Source organism: Dipodomys spectabilis, unplaced genomic scaffold (assembly GCF_019054845.1).
Source record: "Dipodomys spectabilis isolate Male_0828 unplaced genomic scaffold, ASM1905484v1 ptg000197l, whole genome shotgun sequence".
In the NCBI taxonomy this organism is placed as follows: domain Eukaryota; kingdom Metazoa; phylum Chordata; class Mammalia; order Rodentia; family Heteromyidae; genus Dipodomys; species Dipodomys spectabilis.
The window spans coordinates 15,517,176-15,530,497 of NW_024870874.1; the positions used below are offsets into that span (position 1 = coordinate 15,517,176).

General features: G+C 45.2%; 1 protein-coding gene across 3 annotated transcripts in view; it reads left to right on the plus strand.

The window, feature by feature from the left end:
• Ccdc136 (coiled-coil domain containing 136) overlaps positions 1-13,322 on the plus strand; it is a 30,007-nt gene that overhangs the window by 5,468 nt on the left and 11,217 nt on the right. For 2 of the 3 annotated variants that reach the window (XM_042695980.1, XM_042695981.1), the window contains exons 5-13: positions 2,907-3,230; positions 5,828-5,939; positions 6,716-6,884; positions 8,929-9,069; positions 9,369-9,521; positions 9,756-9,926; positions 10,443-10,622; positions 11,672-11,866; positions 12,303-12,527. In XM_042695980.1, coding sequence (XP_042551914.1) covers positions 2,907-3,230; positions 5,828-5,939; positions 6,716-6,884; positions 8,929-9,069; positions 9,369-9,521; positions 9,756-9,926; positions 10,443-10,622; positions 11,672-11,866; positions 12,303-12,527 — 1,670 coding nt within the window. The remainder of the gene's footprint in view (positions 1-2,906; positions 3,231-5,827; positions 5,940-6,715; positions 6,885-8,928; positions 9,070-9,368; positions 9,522-9,755; positions 9,927-10,442; positions 10,623-11,671; positions 11,867-12,302; positions 12,528-13,322) is intronic. The other variant, XM_042695982.1, reaches the window with a different exon arrangement.

The following is a 13,322-nucleotide window of genomic DNA, read 5'->3' on the forward strand; positions in this document are numbered from 1 at the left end:
ACTTCGCATGATAGGCAAATGTTCTACCATTAAGCTATAGCCCCAGCCCTTTGCTCTAGCTTTTTTTTTTTTTTTTGGTCAGTTGGGGGCCTGAACTCTGGGCCTGGGCACTGCCCCTCAGCTCTTCAGTCAAGGCTAGCGCTCTACCACTAGAGCCACAGCACCACTTCCATTTTTTTCTGCTTATGTGGTGCTGAGGAATAGAACCCAGGGCCTCATGCATGCAAGGCAAGCACTCTACCACTGAGCCATATTCCCAGCCCTGCCCTACCTTTTAAAAGAGCACTTTGACCATTGTGTGGAATCTGGATGGAGGGAAGAGTAGAAACAGTACTGTCAGGGACATGAAAGATGTCATTATCCAGAGAAACTGGGTAATGGTGGCATTGTTTATTGGGATGAGAAAGAGTTGGCAAGAATCGAGTTTTGGGATTAGGGGACCCACTTAAGATATTTTCTACCTGATGAGTTTGACATATCAGTGGCTATGAAGGAAGCAGTTGGGTATAGAAATCCAGAACCAGGGGAGATATCAAAGCTGAAAACAGAGACAGCATGACTGCCCTGTACATGGAGAGATTCCAGATAAGGAGAGAAAAAGGTCCAGTCCCAGACACAGTCCCATGTTTAGAGATCCAATATAGAAGAAGTAAATGAGAGAAACTGAAGTAGAAGGAATTCTTGAAGTATGCCATGCCCTGGAAGCCGAAAGCAGAAAGTGCTTTCAGAAGATCATAAACCAGAGTGCACACACCTGCTAAGGCAAATGAGATGGCCATTGGAGTTGGCAAAGTAGAGAACCTGGAGACATTTCAGTGCAAATACAAGCTGATTGAATGCATTGAAGAGAAAAATGGGAAGTCAAATGGAGAATGTGAGTACAGGTCACACCTAATAGTCATTTAAGAGAAGGTGAAATGGGGTAAAGGGAAAGGGGTGTGTGTTTAAGATAGGACCAGTTGGATCTTGTTTGCATGATGAAGGAAAAGTTCCAGTGACACAGGGATTGAAAAGGATGCCCTTTGCTTGGAGAAGGAATTTTCCTTTCCAATAAGTGGGAAGCCTGAGAATCTAAATGGGTCGAGCACCTATAAGACCCTGAACTCAAACTCCAGCACGCTGCAATCCATCAGTCAATAAGCACACTAATGCTCTGCCAGGGAAAACAGCAGGGTTGTTGCTAGGGGCTCTAGCGCATGTAGATCTCATCTAGACCAGGAGCTGAGGGCCTGAGGTGGGCGTCACGAGCTCCCAGCCCTACCTGGCGAGAGGCTCTTGAGCCCGTCCTGGCGCGCACGCGCGTTGCCCGTTTCCGCCAAGAGGGTGCGCGCGCGGCTCCAGAGGTATCTGGCGTTCAGAGGCCGTTCGGGCCGCCACAGCCCCTTTGGGGCCGGGACCGGCCGGTCGGCGGGAGGCCCCCCATTGAAACCGCTTGTGGGGGGCCGGCGAGATGGAGGCCATAACCAGTGAGTGAGAGTCGACCTCTCCGCCCCAAAGCCGGATTCCTGAGTTCTGAGCCTCGCCCTGAAGGACTCATTTCCCCCCCAGTCAACCGGCGCCAGCCCTTTAGAACCTTCCTCCGGCCTTTCCAACTCCCGACCCCTCCGGGTTCTGGCTGGGCCTCACCCCACAGGCCTCCACACCCTCGCTGTGTGATCCGTGATCCGCGGATCCATGATCCGCGGAGATGAGAGGGCCGTTTCTACAGCCAGACTGGAATCCAGACACCAGGGTAGATTGGGAGCTGGAGGTAGATCTGTCCCCTCCCCAGGCTCTTGGGCCTTCATCCTGAAGGCCAGCCTCCTCCACGCCACTGCAACGGGAAGTCAGAACCTAAATTGGACTACTAGCTTTGGGATAGTGATCACTAATTCTTGAAAAGTAGACAAAGGAGAGGAGGCAGCTAGGAACATTCCAGAGCAGGAAGGATGGTACAAAGCGCACGGGTACACTCAGAAGTGTAGGGAGAAGAGGGTTGGGCAGGTGGTTCAAATGGTAGAGTACGGGTCTAGAAATGTAGCGGCCTTCCCTCAGATGTCCTGTCTAGTCAGGGTTTATATCTACTACAATATGTCTAAATTTGTCTCCTGGTTTGTGGTTGTTGTTTTTGAAATTGGGTCTCATTATGCTTCTCATATTAGTCTCAAACTCTTGGGTTCAAGTAATTCTCTTGCCTCAGCCTCTGGTGTGTTGGGATTACAGGAATGTAGCACTGTGCCCTAAATTTGTCTCCTAAAATGTCTAGGTTCTCTTCTGATTTTTTAAAATTTCTTATTCATAATAGATGTTTATTTTGGAGCCAAAATTTGGTCGGCAATCCAAGATGGCACTGACATTGGCTTCTACTGAGTGGCAGATAGTATCATATGGTGATAACACAAGGGAGGGGGGAAAAAATGAGAATGAGAGAAGTAGCATAGCAAGAGAGAAAGGAAGAGCCTTTTAAAATATCTTGTATAGATTTTCACTTCCCTTTAAATAACTGTTATTCCACTTAACCACTGTCAATTAAAACATCAAGATGAATAGGTGAAAATAATCTTGAGAAATATTTTTTAGCCAGGAGATTTGTAGAAAGACTTAGGGCATCAATAAAATTAGGTTTCCAGTTAGGTTTCATTTTTAAACTCTCAAGTGATTCCTTAGAAGTGCTTTATATTTTGTATTCTTAGCCCATTATTGCTCTCTATGTGGAGCCTCAAAAACTGCCTTCCGGCCTTCACCTGTAAAATGTGGCAGAGTCACACTTTCCCGTGATAATCCATACCATAGGATGTTCTACTTCTATGTTAGGGTGGAAACTAAGTTGTTAGGAGTTTCCAGACGAGAACTGAACTGTGTGCCTCTGGAATGTGATAAGTCAGTTCACTTCTTCTCTTGACTATCTCAACTTTTGGGCTTTGCAGGTGAACTGCGGCATCTACGGGAGGAGATTTCCCTATTAGAGCGTGAGAAAGAAAGTGAACTTAAGGAAATAGAACAGGAATTGCATTTGGCCCGATCTGAGATCCAGAATCTGCGGCAAGCCGCAGCAGATTCCGCAACTGAACATGAGAGTGACATGGCATCCCTGCAGGATGACCTCTTCAGGTTGCAGAATGAGCTCGAAGACATGGAACGCATTCGAGGGGATTATGAGATGGAGATCGCTTCACTCCGTGCAGAAATGGAATTGAAGGGCTCTGACCCATCTGAGAGTTTAAGTGTCTCAGAATTCCCTGGGTTGCAAGGTATAAAAGCAAATCCTCCTCCTGGTCTGTCAGCAAAGTTGAGTAGAGGACATCATATGTAGGAAGGTGGATTTAAAAAAAAAGCAAGGTTACATTATGCATTAGGAACCTCTAGAAAAATCCTTCAGGTTCAATTACAGACTGTAGGAGAGGAAAACTTATCCAGCTGTTAACATTATTTGTCTGTGTTGGTATAAGAAGGAGCACCATGGAAATCTACCTTGGAGATTCATACCCAGAAAGCCATTTGGTACTTTCCAAGTTGACTATTGGAAAGATCTTCCTGGAAACTTGTCCAGTTCTTTGATGAATGTACAAGGACCTATCACCTTGGGAACCTTTTCCAGTTATATTGGCATCATGGCGCTTTGCCTGGACCACTTCAGGGGATTCTCCAGTCCTGTTTCCCTGGTCTCAACAGGCTAGTTCTTAGGCTCCTTTTTCTCTGCCCAAAGCAAAAGTTTTAGGGAGTCAAAAATCAGAATACAAGAACTGCTGGGAAGGAAGAGAGATTATTTCTCGTAATGCATGAGCTACTCAAAAGCTTTTAGCCTGATTTCAGACAGTCTCTCCCAGCTAGTTGCTAGAATTCATGGCAGAAAGTATGTCTTTATTTTAGGCTAGATTTATAATCTGAGTATAATGGAGACCCTAAATTCAGCTAGGTCAAGCAAAGGTAATCAACAAGGAATCAAAGCACTGCAAGTTTTCCCAGCTGTATCCCTCCTTTCAGCAGGGCCTTTGGACTGGTGGTTGCTGGGAGAGGGAGGCTAGCACAGGCAGAAGGCTTTGGCTAGAGTGAATCTGACCTGAATTCAGAAACAGGTTCACCCAGTAGCCAAATGAATTTTAGTTTAATTATTCTCTCTGTAAGCTCATTCCTAGGATATGGAACCCAAATGATTAATAAAATCTTACCCTTAAATAGGATATTAAGGCAGAAAGAGGGTTTGGGGTACATGTAGAGAAATTTGAATAGTTCCTTTAATAGTAAATTACCAATATTGACTTCTTAATTGTGCCAAGTATACTATGGTGATCTGTTTACAATTGAGGAAACAGGGTAAGAACTCTCAGGAAACTTTGCACAATCTTTGCAACTTTTTTTTTTATAAATCTAAAACTATTCTAAAATTTAAGTTTTCTTTTTTCTTTATTTTATTTTATTTTACTTTTTTGGGTCCGGTCATGGGGCCTGAACTCTGGGCCTGGGCACTGTCCCTCAGCTGTTCAGCTCAAGGCTAACACTCTACTACTTGAGCCACAGCGCCACTTCCGGCTTTTTTCTTTATGTGGTGCTGAGGAATCGAACCCAGGGCCTCAGGCATGCAAGGCAAGCGCTCTACCACTGAGCCACCTTCCAAGCCCCTAAAATTTAAGTTTTCTAAAGAATAAAAATCCTTAAAAACTCTATAGGGAAAACGAGGGAAGGGGTAGCAAGTTTGACAAGAAATGTACTTATTACTTTACTGATACAACTCTAATCCCTCTGTATATCACCTTAACAATAAAAAAAAAAAACCTCTATAAGGCTAATTCCAGGATTAAATGAAATACTTACCCAAGGCCAAAACCATCAAGTCCAACGCTTAGTGCAAGGTTAGGTACTATTAAGATTATTAATTCCTTCCTTCCTTCTATGCTAATCTGCTGTAGTCTTAAGAATTTGATTAGAATAAAGAGGAAACATTAGAAGTGACTTTCAAGAGGTTGAGTTTTCAGAGCGTAAGATGTTGTAATTAGGGTAAGGTAGTGTTTCTTAAATGTCAATAACATTAGTGTCTAAGAAATATGATTCTTAATCATGAAGAAACAAAACATGGGTGTTTGTATCATCACAGCATTAGAAAACATTGGTGACTTGTACTTAGGGACACAAGCTGAGCATCTCAAGAGGATCTCTTCTAATGCTTGTGGATGATATGCGGGTCTGACTATTGAGGTGGGCTTTTCTGTCAGTAGATAAAAGACAATTGGAAAGAACACTTAGGGCTGGCTGAAGGAGTGACTGTAGTGGAGTGCTTGTCTAGCATATGACAAGTCCTGGGCTCGATGCCCGGTACCACCAAACAAAACAAAACACAGAAAATCCAGGCAAGTGTCTCCAGTTGTTTCTGAAGAGCAAGGTCTGTCCATGTCACTTCTGACAGTTCACATTGCTCAGGGTTTGTACTAAAAGCATACCAAAAAGAGAATTATAAATAGTTAAATGGAAGCTTTAAGGCTAGGGCCTGGCTTTGCCATAGGTCCAATCCCCTATATTTAAAAAAATAATAAAATTAATATTACATGCCAAAAATTTATTTAAACTCTGAAGAATTCAAGATCCTACTTTGTTTATGCTTTGAAGCATATGCATCTTTTAGGCAGATAAGAGAAGGGAAAGGATAGCAACCTGTAAAGGGACAAAGGTTCATCTCACTGAGAAATTTTAGAGGCTCTGTCTTCTAAGCCTCTGCATGTGGTATTTTTTTCTATCTCCAGAAAAAGAAAGCCTCTTCAGCCCTCTGCTTTTAGGTTTGGGGCAGGAAAATGAGGGGCTAGGTCATCAGTGCTTTTTACCCATGAGGGCCTTCCTCTCTGCTTGTCTTCTGCAGAAGAATTACAGCAACTGCGGGAACGCTACCACTTTCTGAATGAGGAGTACCGGGCCCTGCAAGAGAGCAACAGCAGCCTTACTGGACAGCTTGCTGAGCTGGAGAGTGAGAGGTACTGCCCTGAGGCAGGGAGGGGGACCTGAATGCAGGCTCTGCCTTGGGTGTTCCCTGGGAGGCAGAGGCTAGGGTAATGTTTCTCAGATCCTGAACCCAGTTCTTTCCATGGTATCCCAAGCATTTGCAGGCATGGCATTCCACACAATTGTCCCAGGACTAAAGTTGAGTTCTAAGATTTCATTTTCTTCCATTTCTTGCTCTGGCCTAGAGTAGAGCAGAAAGGATTCCTTGTTTCCCACACAGATGTGATTCAGTGTAATGGCACTTCAGATTGGAGTTGGCTTGATACCAGATCCATCCTTGAAACCAACTTAACACTCTTAGGGTATTACAGAGCCAAAAGTGCCTGTGCAAATGAGCTAGAGACTTTCTATAATTTCTACCCTTGGTCTTAGCTGGAAGACTGAGAAACAATCTGTGTCTAAACATGTGCATTTAAGAAATAAATCACGGGGCTGGGAACGTGGCTCAGTGGTAGAGTGCTTCTCTTGAATTCATGAGGCCCTGGGTTCGATTCCTCAGCACCACAAAAACAGAAAAAACCGGAAGTGGCGCTGTGGCTCAAGTGGTAGGGCCCTAGCCTTGAACTGAAGAGCTGAGGGACAGTGCCCAGGCCCAGAGTTAAAAAAAAAAAAAAAAAAAAAGAAGTAAATCACAATGATAGGTCCTTTATTACCTTGGCCTTAAACTAGAGGCATCTAGGCTGAGGACATTTGGCTTGGTGATATGGGCAGAGCTCCTTTTAACACAGTTCTGTGTTCTGGGTTACAGGACACGAAGAGCAACAGAGAAGTGGCTAGAGTCCCAAACGCTAAGGAGTATGATGTCAACAGAATCTCAGACTTCCGAAATGGACTTCCTGGAGCCTGATCCTGAAATGCAGTTGTTGCGCCAGCAGCTTCTGGGAGCTGAGGAGCAGATGCATGACATGCAGAGTAAGGTAGGCCTTTCTACTAGTTCCCTTTTACCACCTTCTGGTCTGTGGTAGGCCCAGGACTGACAGAGGAGGCATGCATCATGGCAGGAGATGGTACCACTGGGTTCTGCTAGCCTCCCTAATGTAAATACAGTCATATATCACATGGTGACATTATGGTCAAAAATGGATATATATATATACATACTATATATATATATATATACATACATATGTGTATGTATGTATGTATAGATATATGTGCATATATATATATATATACACACACACACACACACATATATGAATGAGATGGTGGTCCCAAGAGATTATGATGGAACTGAGACATAATTATCACCTAATGATGTTTTAGTCCAATACAGACAAATCTACTGTGCTGCCAGTCTTAAAAAAGTATGGCGCACACAATTATGTATAGTATATAAGACTTGACAGCCAGGCACCGGTGGCTCACGCCTGTAATCCTAGCTACTAAGGAGGTTAAGATCTGAGGATCAGTTCAAAACCAACTGGGCAGGAAAGTCTATGAGACTCTTATCTCCAATAAACCACCAGAAAACTGGAAGTGGCACTGTGGCTCAAGCGATAGAGTGCTAGCCTTGAGCTGAAGAGCTGAGTGACAGTGCCCAGGCCCAGAGTTCAAGCCCCACAACCAACAAAAAATAAAAAAAAGAGAGAGAGCCGGGCGCTGGTGGCTCACGCCTGTAATCCTAGCTACTCAGGAGGCTGAGATCTGAGGATCGCGGTTCAAAGCCAGCCCGGGCAGGAGAGACCGTGAGACTCCTATCTCCAATAAACCACCAGAAAACCGGAAGTGGCGCTGTAGCTCAAGTGGTAGAGCGCTCGCCTTGAGCTGAAGAGCTGAGGGACAGCAACCAGGCCCAGAGTTCAAGCCCCACGACCGACAAAAAAAAAAAAAAAGAGAGAGAGAGACTTGACAGTGATAATAAATGACTATGCTAGTTTCTGTATTTATTATAATAAACTTTGTTTTGTTACATTAGCGTATATTTCAACTTAAAAAAACAGAAAAGTTTACTATATACTGGGTGCTAGTTAGGCTCACACTTCCTAGCTGCTGAAGAGGCCAAAACTGGATGATTGTGATTCAAAACAAGCATGGACAGAAAAGTTTGCAAGACTCTGTCCAATTTAACCAGCAAAAAGCTGAATTAGAGATATGGTTCAAGTAGTAGAGCACAAGCTATGAGCAAAAAAGTTAAGTAAGAACATAAGACCCTGAGACCAAGCCTCAGTTCCAGCACACACACAAAAAAGTTTACTCTAGAGCAGTATGCCATGTTATGCTAGCAACAGTTAGTATATGTAATTTTTTTTTTTTTTTTTTGTCGGTCCTGGGGCTTGAACTCTGGGCCTGGGCGCTGTCCCTCAGCTCTTCAGCTCAAGGCGAGCGCTCTACCACTTGAGCTACAGCGCCACTTCCGGTTTTCTGGTGGTTTATTGGAGATAGGCGTCTCACGGTCTCTCCTGCCCAGGCTGGCATTGAACTGCGATCCTCAGATCTCAGCCTCCTGAGTAGCTAGGATTACAGGCATGAGCCACCAGCGCCCGGCTATATGTAATTTTTTTAAAAGCCTCATATTCACTGGATCTCTCAATCTCATCCTTTTCTGATCTCTCAATCTCCTCCTTTTCTGTTGTGTGTCATTTAATCTCATATTCTTTTGTTTAATCTCTTTTGATTTAATCTCATATTCTTGTGCCTGATTTAATCTCATGTTCTTGGTCCTCAGAACAATAAGCTATAATATACACATATACATATATGGTATGTGTATATATGTATATGCACACACACATGTTACACAGACTAAGAGTATAGTATAATATACTATGTAAGTTTCTTTATGTATACTCTGTAATGTCTGCACAATGATTCAGTGGCCTAATGACATGTTTCTCAGCACAAGTCCATGTTAGGTGACACATGCCTGTATTTCAGTCCAAGTGTAACAATTTCTCAGCCTGAACCTGGAGTGCGTATGACCCCTGTCATACATGAGCCTCCCTGTTCGATTTCCTGCAGTGTAAGGACTTGTGTTGTGAGGTGCAAGAGCTACAACATCATCGCCGGGCCAGCGAGGAGGAGCAGAGGCGGCTGCAGAGGGAGCTCAAGTGCGCCCAGAATGAGGTGCTCCGGTTTCAGACCTCCCACAGCTTGACCCAGGTAATCTCAGGGGTGGGGATGGGGCTGGGGAGGAGCCTGTGTGTGGAGGTGCTGCTTCTGGGAAGGCTGGATACAAGTGAGTCTGGGCTCCACTATTGGAGACCAATTGCAGAAACCACATGGCAAGGTATTCTAGAAATGGTGGTCATTGTTGAGAGACTGCTCGCTGAAGAAACCAAAACATGGAAGCAGGGAAGCTTTCCAGAATACCTGCACCTGAAAAAGGACCAAAGTGCCCTGGAGTGGAGACCTGCTGTTTCTTGAGAATAACTGATCTACCCACATCCTTCCCACTGCAGAACGAGGAGCTCAAGTCCAGGCTCTGTGCCCTGCAGCAAAAATATGATGCTAGCCAGGATGAGCAGAATGAACTCTTGAAGGTGCAGGCGCAACTTCAGTCTGAGCTCCGGCAGCTCAAAATCCTCAAATGTGCAGACAGTCAAAATGAGAAGGTAACAGCACCAGAGGTAAAGGGACACTGAGGTGCAAACAGCACCACCAGTCTCAGCTTTGGGGGAAGGTGAAGAAGAATAGAGTTAAAAATTCTAGCCACTAGCTAGGCAGCATCCCTCCGGGTGGGAGGCCCTGAGGCAAACCATGGGAGGAAGAAATGACTGGCTGGGAGTGAGTTGGGAAGATGAGCAGGGTCACAGAACCTAGTGGCACGACCCAAGTCCTACATGCAGGAGTTGGTGTGCCGGCTCCAGAGGCTCCAGAGCCAGCACCAGTGCATCGTGAGTGAAAAGGAGAAGCTGCTAGAAGTGCAGCGTCATCTACAGGAGAAGCTGCGGTCCCACGAGGCAGAGCTGTATTGTCTCCGGGACATGGCAGTCTCTTTGCGCGAGAGCGATGAGAAGGTAAAAGGAGGGCCAGGTGAGGGAGACAGTAGCCAGGCAAACTCTTCTGTGAGGGTGAGCACAGAGGACTGGGTCTGGTGGGAGTTCTTGGAGGAGGTGCTATAAGTGGATCGAAGAGGGCCCAGAGAAAGCTGATGCTAGAGTGCCTGCCTAGCACTTGACTTCCTAGGCCTTGACTTCCATCTCCAATGTTGGTGGGGTACTGATCTCCTGGGAGATAGGGTATTCACAACTTCCTTTGATCTTTTAAATGAGAAAATAAGCCTATATAAAGGAAGTCTCTTTGCGCACACACACACACACACACACACACACACACACACAAAAATACCCAGTGTCACAAGGTCAGGGTTTCACGCCTGTTAAGGATGGGTCCAACTTGAGTCTCCCTGGCTGGGATGAAATTGGGGCTGGAAAGGAAGAATAAGGGAGAATCAATCCATCCCCTGCTTTCTGCCTGAGCAGAAAGTAAGGCAGAGGAGCACCTAGGGTGATGGCTGGACCTCCCCTGCCCAGAACGTAGGGATGCAACTCGAGCTGCAGGAGATGAAGGGACTATACCAGACGAGCAAGGAGGAACTGGAGCTGCAGAAGCACATGTATGACCAACTGGAGCAGGACTTCATGCTTTGCCAGATGGAGCTGACCCAGCTTAAGTGCGCCCAGCCCATTCCTGAGGATACGTGTATCAAGAAGGTAATTGTAGTGCAGGGTGGTGTGTGCCCTTGGTACCTGCTCCGGAGAGAGGAAGTGTAGAGAAAAGATGAGGCTGTTCAGCTGAGGAGGCAGAGCGTGTCTGTTCACGTTAACCTAGTGCCTTGACTTTGACTTTGGATCCCAATCTTAATACTCAACTGTTTTACATGTGTATATACATTTGACATCAGTATTAAACTGTGATGATATCTATGTTTGTGGAGAGGAACATATGCATAGGTTCATGTACACAATTATTGGTGTTGGGACTAGAAAGAGGGGCCAGTTTACTGAGGCAGGTTGCAAGTGCTTTTTTTAGGGGATATGGTGTGTGCCCAGAATGCTGATTGAGGAGTAGAAGGACTAGACTCTTGCAGAATCTCTTCTCAGACATGGAATATATTCCCCTTTCAAATCAAGAGTAATTTTTCTCATTTCCTTTTAGTAATAAATCTTAGTGATATGTAAGCTTTATTCACTTTGCTTCTCCATAGTGTAAAAAATACAAGCCATTGCCATTTACCCCACTGAGTAATTATAGATTCAAAGTGGGAAGGTGTTGAAACATGTTGGAGAAAGTGCACGTGAGTCTTGGTGTTAATGGAGCTGGTCACATTCTGCTAGAATACCCACTCAGCAGGCTGTGTCCCAGAGAATGGACTTCAGAAGGTAGAAGATTGGGAAGATGACAGTCTACTTGCCTTTCTGTGCCCAGACATATTGATAAGGAGAACACAGTTACTTACAAAAACAACTGATGGTAAAGAGAGTAGCAGGGTAAGAAGATGGTACAACACAGGAAAGGGTAGAGAAGGGAAAAGGGAAAGAACATGGAGGCAGGGAGAATGCTCAAAAAGCAGGCATCTACAGTGCAGAGCAGCTTGCTGGGGTTCCACTTTAGCATGGAGGCCTGGTCTGCACCGATGATCAGTCCAATGTGATTGGACAGGGAGGTGCAGAAGATAGGAGAGCCCATCATTACCCTGCCTGACCCACAGACATGTACCTTGCCAAGTAACCACTCACAGCTTACCCTTCCCCACCCACAGTGTGATGTACTGATGTCCAGGCTGACAGAATTGCAGGACAAGTTCAAGGCCAGTCAGAAGGAGATGGGGCATCTGCAGATGGAGCAGTGTGAGCTCCTGGAGGATCAGAGGAGGCTGCAGGAGGAGCAGGGCCAGCTGCAGGAAGAGCTGCACAGGCTCACATTTCCACTACCCAAATGTGGCCTCTACCGTAAGGTACCCACTGCCAGGGCATGGCTGCTAATCATGGGGAGGCTGCTTTGAGAAACTTTCCTGGCATAGCTGACCCAGGGGAAGAGAGAAGGATGGGGGTGTGAATGTTTCCCTCCTTTCTCCATACCAGACAGCTCCCTAAGGTTGATTAAGGTTTCTATTTTCTTCATCAGGGCTTTGCATCTTAAAATATATTTTATTTTCTGGAATCTATGATGCATTTTCTACCTAGATATTCAGTCTACCTGCAGTGCCTCTGGAAGCACTTCGTAAACTACAAAAGATCATTGCTAGTCAATTAGCAGGTCTCAGTAGAAAGACACGTGTCTTCAGTTAGGCCATGTGAAGCCAACACAAAGACAGCCCAGCAGGAATGAGACCCAGCAGAGGCTTTCCCTTTAACAACCCCTTTTCCTTCCTCCCCCACCCCCCACCTCAGAGTCAGGATCTGCTTAAAAAGTTACAAGACCTGTGTGAACTGCAGCTACTGTACCAAGGCATGCAGGATGAACAAAAAAAACTGATACAGAACCAAGAGTGTGTATTAAAAGAACAGCTAGAGCTGCACAAAGAGCTGCAAGATGTCAAAGACTCTAATGTCCAGGAACTGTTGGAGAACCATGAAGATGGCAAATATCCTAAGTCCTCAAATTGTGAGAATAAGGTAACCATAACAAAAGGGAAACAGCTCTCCTGAGCACAGCAGTATTACAAAGAAAGAGCCCCATGCAAGAGTCCAAGTCAGGAAAGTTTGTTTAGTGAGGACTGTACACAGGGTGGCAAATAATGAGGCAAAAGCCCCCCTTTTCCTAGCCAGGACTACCATGTGGCCATAGGTATTCTGAAGGCCTCACCCAGAAGGCATGCCAGCTGAAATGCTGTGACCATGTAGAATAAAGTTGACATGGCCACAAGTGTACATCTGACCATTAGACACAAATCCCATCAATGTATCATTTTCAAGATGTACATAATCAGTTCAATGTTTGGATTTCTTAGAATTAACCTTAACAGCTGGGTCCCAATGGCTCATGCTTGTAAGCCTAGCTGCTCAGGAGGCTGAGATCTAAGGATCATGTTCAAAGACAGCCCAGGCAAGAAAGCTCATGAGACTGTTACCTCCAGTTAACTACCAAAAAAAAACCAACAACAAAACCAAACAAACACACAAGCAGAGCTGTGACTCTTAATGGTAGAGCGCTGGCCTTGAGCATAACACGCACAACACACACACACACACACACACACACACACACACAGAAGAAACATAACCTTTTGGGACTTTGTACGTGACAAATCCGGGCCCATTCTCTCCAGATAAACAGCCTAATAAATAGGTTATTGGCACTGCCTGCACTTATGTAACATATTCAAAGCTCTGGGATGACTTTAGCATTAGGGGTGCATGGGTGAGACTGAGCCTAAAGGTCAGAAAAATGGTCACACCTGACTGAGAAGA